Source organism: Drosophila mojavensis, unplaced genomic scaffold (assembly GCF_018153725.1).
Source record: "Drosophila mojavensis isolate 15081-1352.22 unplaced genomic scaffold, ASM1815372v1 contig_136, whole genome shotgun sequence".
Taxonomy (NCBI): domain Eukaryota; kingdom Metazoa; phylum Arthropoda; class Insecta; order Diptera; family Drosophilidae; genus Drosophila; species Drosophila mojavensis.
Genome location: NW_025318667.1, coordinates 15,394,785 through 15,397,803, shown reverse-complemented (window position 1 = coordinate 15,397,803; position 3,019 = coordinate 15,394,785). Strand labels below are relative to the sequence as shown.

Sequence of the window (3,019 nt, the reverse complement as noted above, 5' to 3'; positions counted from 1 at the left end):
GGTATGTTATCGATGACGCGAGGGGCGGACGCTGCCATCAACAGGGGAGAATAACGATACGTTTGCGGTAGATGCACCAGAAGCACTAAAATAAGATTTTATATATGAAATCGTACGACTAATTCAGAAATCGCAGTCAAGCTGATATGTACAACATTATTGAATGAATTTCTTTAATTATCATCAATGTATGGTATTTGAATTGCAATATATTACGAAATCCATAAATTTGAATGCAGTTTCTTGCCAAAGTGATATTTATAATATAACTTATGTTAGAATATAATATACTATTGGTTTCGTTCATTAATTAAATATTCGGATCCTATTAGCAACAGGTACTTGCAAATTAATCAATTTGAATTGCTTCGCACGTTAAAAGTGCATCGAAACAGCTGGCACTATCGGATAATTTGCGCAGTTTCTTGCCGACGGCTGGCAACGCCGACTGGGAATGCATAGTATCGAATCGATAAATTGAATAACGCTGTTGATTCGCTGTTCAAGTTGAGTTTCGCATCATTTGTAAACCTCGCTTGACGCTCGAAGCGCTGATGAAATTCGCGGAATCTTTGTGTATAAATAAACGTTAAGCAAAAAAAATAAACAGCAACAACAACAAGAACAACAATAGCCGTTACTGAGCGGGCAAAACAAGTTTTGGTAATTAGCATGCACATATATTGAATTTTATTGTTAACGTTTCGTATTTGATCGCATGATTGACTGTCCCTGCAAGCTAATATACTAATATTTTGCCCAATTTACATGTTATTGTCGTTGCCAGCATTGCCAGCTAATATATAGCATATATACTATATATATATATAGTATATAGAAAAAGAAAAGAAAATCGTTAAACGATGGCTTTTGCTTCCAAGTGCGCAATTGTCGCCGTAGCCTTATTTGCTTTGCTGCTGACGCACGGCTTCGATGTTGTGGATGCCCGCCGTAACCAAGGCAGCAATCAACGGAAAACGTCATCCAGCAGCAGCAATTCCGGCCATGTGACCCAATCCTACAGCAATCCCAGTAACAATGGTGGCAACTCGCACGCGGATGCCGCCAAACTGAGCTATTCCAATTACAATTCCCAACCGAATCGACCACCCAATGCCCAACCGCCTGCGCCTGGCTGGAATGTGCCGCAAGGACCCCCGGCTGGTGGTGCCCACTCCAATGTGCATCAGCCCATAACTCCCAACAATTATGGTCAGCAGCATGCAGGAGCACCTCCTAGCTATTCAGCTGCTGGTGGCTATCCGGCTGCTGGTGGCTATCCCGCTGCTGGCGGTTATCCGGCTGCTGGTGGCTATCCAGCTGCTGGCGGCTATCCAGCTGCTGGTGGCTATCCGGCTCATGGCGGCTATATGAATGGAGCAAGTGGTGGCTACCCCGCTGGCGGCTATCATCAGCCTGCCGGTGCCCCACCAGGCGCTGTGTACGTGCAGCCTGGCTCAGCTCTACCACCGGGCGCCGTTTTGTTATCGCAGCCACCGCAGCAATCTTCCTCCGGCTTGGGCTTCGGTAAGTGCATCAACTGAATTCACAGTACGAATGATTCATAATCCACTGTTTCAGGCACTGGTCTTTTGGCTGGTGGCTTGGGCGGCGCCTTGCTTGGTCACGCGTTGACTCCATCTGGTGGCAGCTCCTCGCAACCGGCGGCTGCACCAGCCGCTGCTGCTGGCCAGGATCGCATCATAATCATCAACAACGGCGTGCCTGTGAATGCCAGCGATGGCACCACTGTCATCAATGCAGCGGGCGCACCAGCTGCCCCAATGAACGCCACCGATGCACAGTCCGCACCGCCAATGGCGCCCCTGGCACCAATGGCCCCCATGGCCCCTTTGGCCAATGGCACTGACGCAGCGCAACAACCGCCGGCACCGGGCGGCATCATTTGTGTGCCCACCAAAATCAACGAAACAGATCCGACAGACAGCAGCAAGATGATCGAAGTCGAGAAGATCGCCTGCTATCCGGCACCGCCGCCACCAGCCGCCGCACCCGGCGCTGAGCCCGTGCCGCTGGCACCAATGGCCACCAATCAGCCGCCGCCGGCAATGCTGCCACCCGACCAGGCAGCCGTGCGCTCCAACACCAACGGCGGAGCTCAGTTGCAAGTCTCCAGCTTTGCCATGTCTATTGGCCTGCTTGGTGGGCTTCTGTTCCACTTGGCAAAGGCTGCAAATTAGAATTGAATTAGCTGCAAATGTTTCCAATAGTCCGCTTTTGCACCTATTTAGCCCACGGCCACGCCCACACCCACTTACACACACACATATTTATATATATAGAGATGGCTCGCTTTATAGCAGCGTATTTTTGTATTCAATTAATATGCATTGTTAACTAGTATTCGTTCGTATAGTATTCGTAACTTGTTATCTATAGATAACCCCGCCTGACGGCCTTCAAATGTGATGCTGACCAAGAAGATAATTATGATGACGCCGATGATGACGATGACGATGACGATGACGATGATGTTGATGATGAGGCAGCTATTCCGATCGAATCTGTGAATCTCCTTAAAACTGTTATTACTTGTACAACAAAACGAATGTTGATCTAACTCCACACCCCTCGTAACAGTATTTCTTGTATAATCTCTAATTAATTATTATGTAGTTAGCACTATTAGCTAGCTGCTTTTAATCACACACTCTATTTAATGTACCACTTTTGTTCTGTTCTGTTTATGTTTTTTTTTTTTTTAATGTACCGACGATGAATGTCTCTTGTTATTGGTAAAAAAGTTTTCGTTGTTCTGATTAATTGATACAATAAAAAGCTTTAACAACACGCCGCACTCCAAGGTTCCAGCTGGTCTTTTTCTTCACCCAACGATTTATCAATTATCGCTCTCTCTCGCGATATCTCTGTCTCTCTCTCTCTCTCTCAAAACATCTGCCTTTAGTTTGCACAACTTTCACTCGATTAGCAATTAAAATCACGCAATCAATCACGCAAACCCACCTGTTAGGTGCTTCATCATTTTTATTTCCAGGTA

The 3,019-nt window shown here is 46.5% G+C and overlaps 1 protein-coding gene across 1 annotated transcript; it reads left to right on the top strand.

Moving 5' to 3' along the window:
- The first annotated feature begins 475 nt into the window (after positions 1–475).
- LOC6583919 (skin secretory protein xP2) lies at positions 476–2,824 on the top strand. Its single transcript, XM_002009543.4, has 3 exons — positions 476–663; positions 788–1,527; positions 1,582–2,824. The coding sequence occupies exons 2-3, from the start codon at positions 864–866 to the stop codon at positions 2,199–2,201; spliced, it is 1,284 nt and encodes a 427-aa protein (XP_002009579.1). The 5' UTR covers positions 476–663; positions 788–863; the 3' UTR covers positions 2,202–2,824.
- The last annotated feature ends 195 nt before the right edge of the window (positions 2,825–3,019 follow it).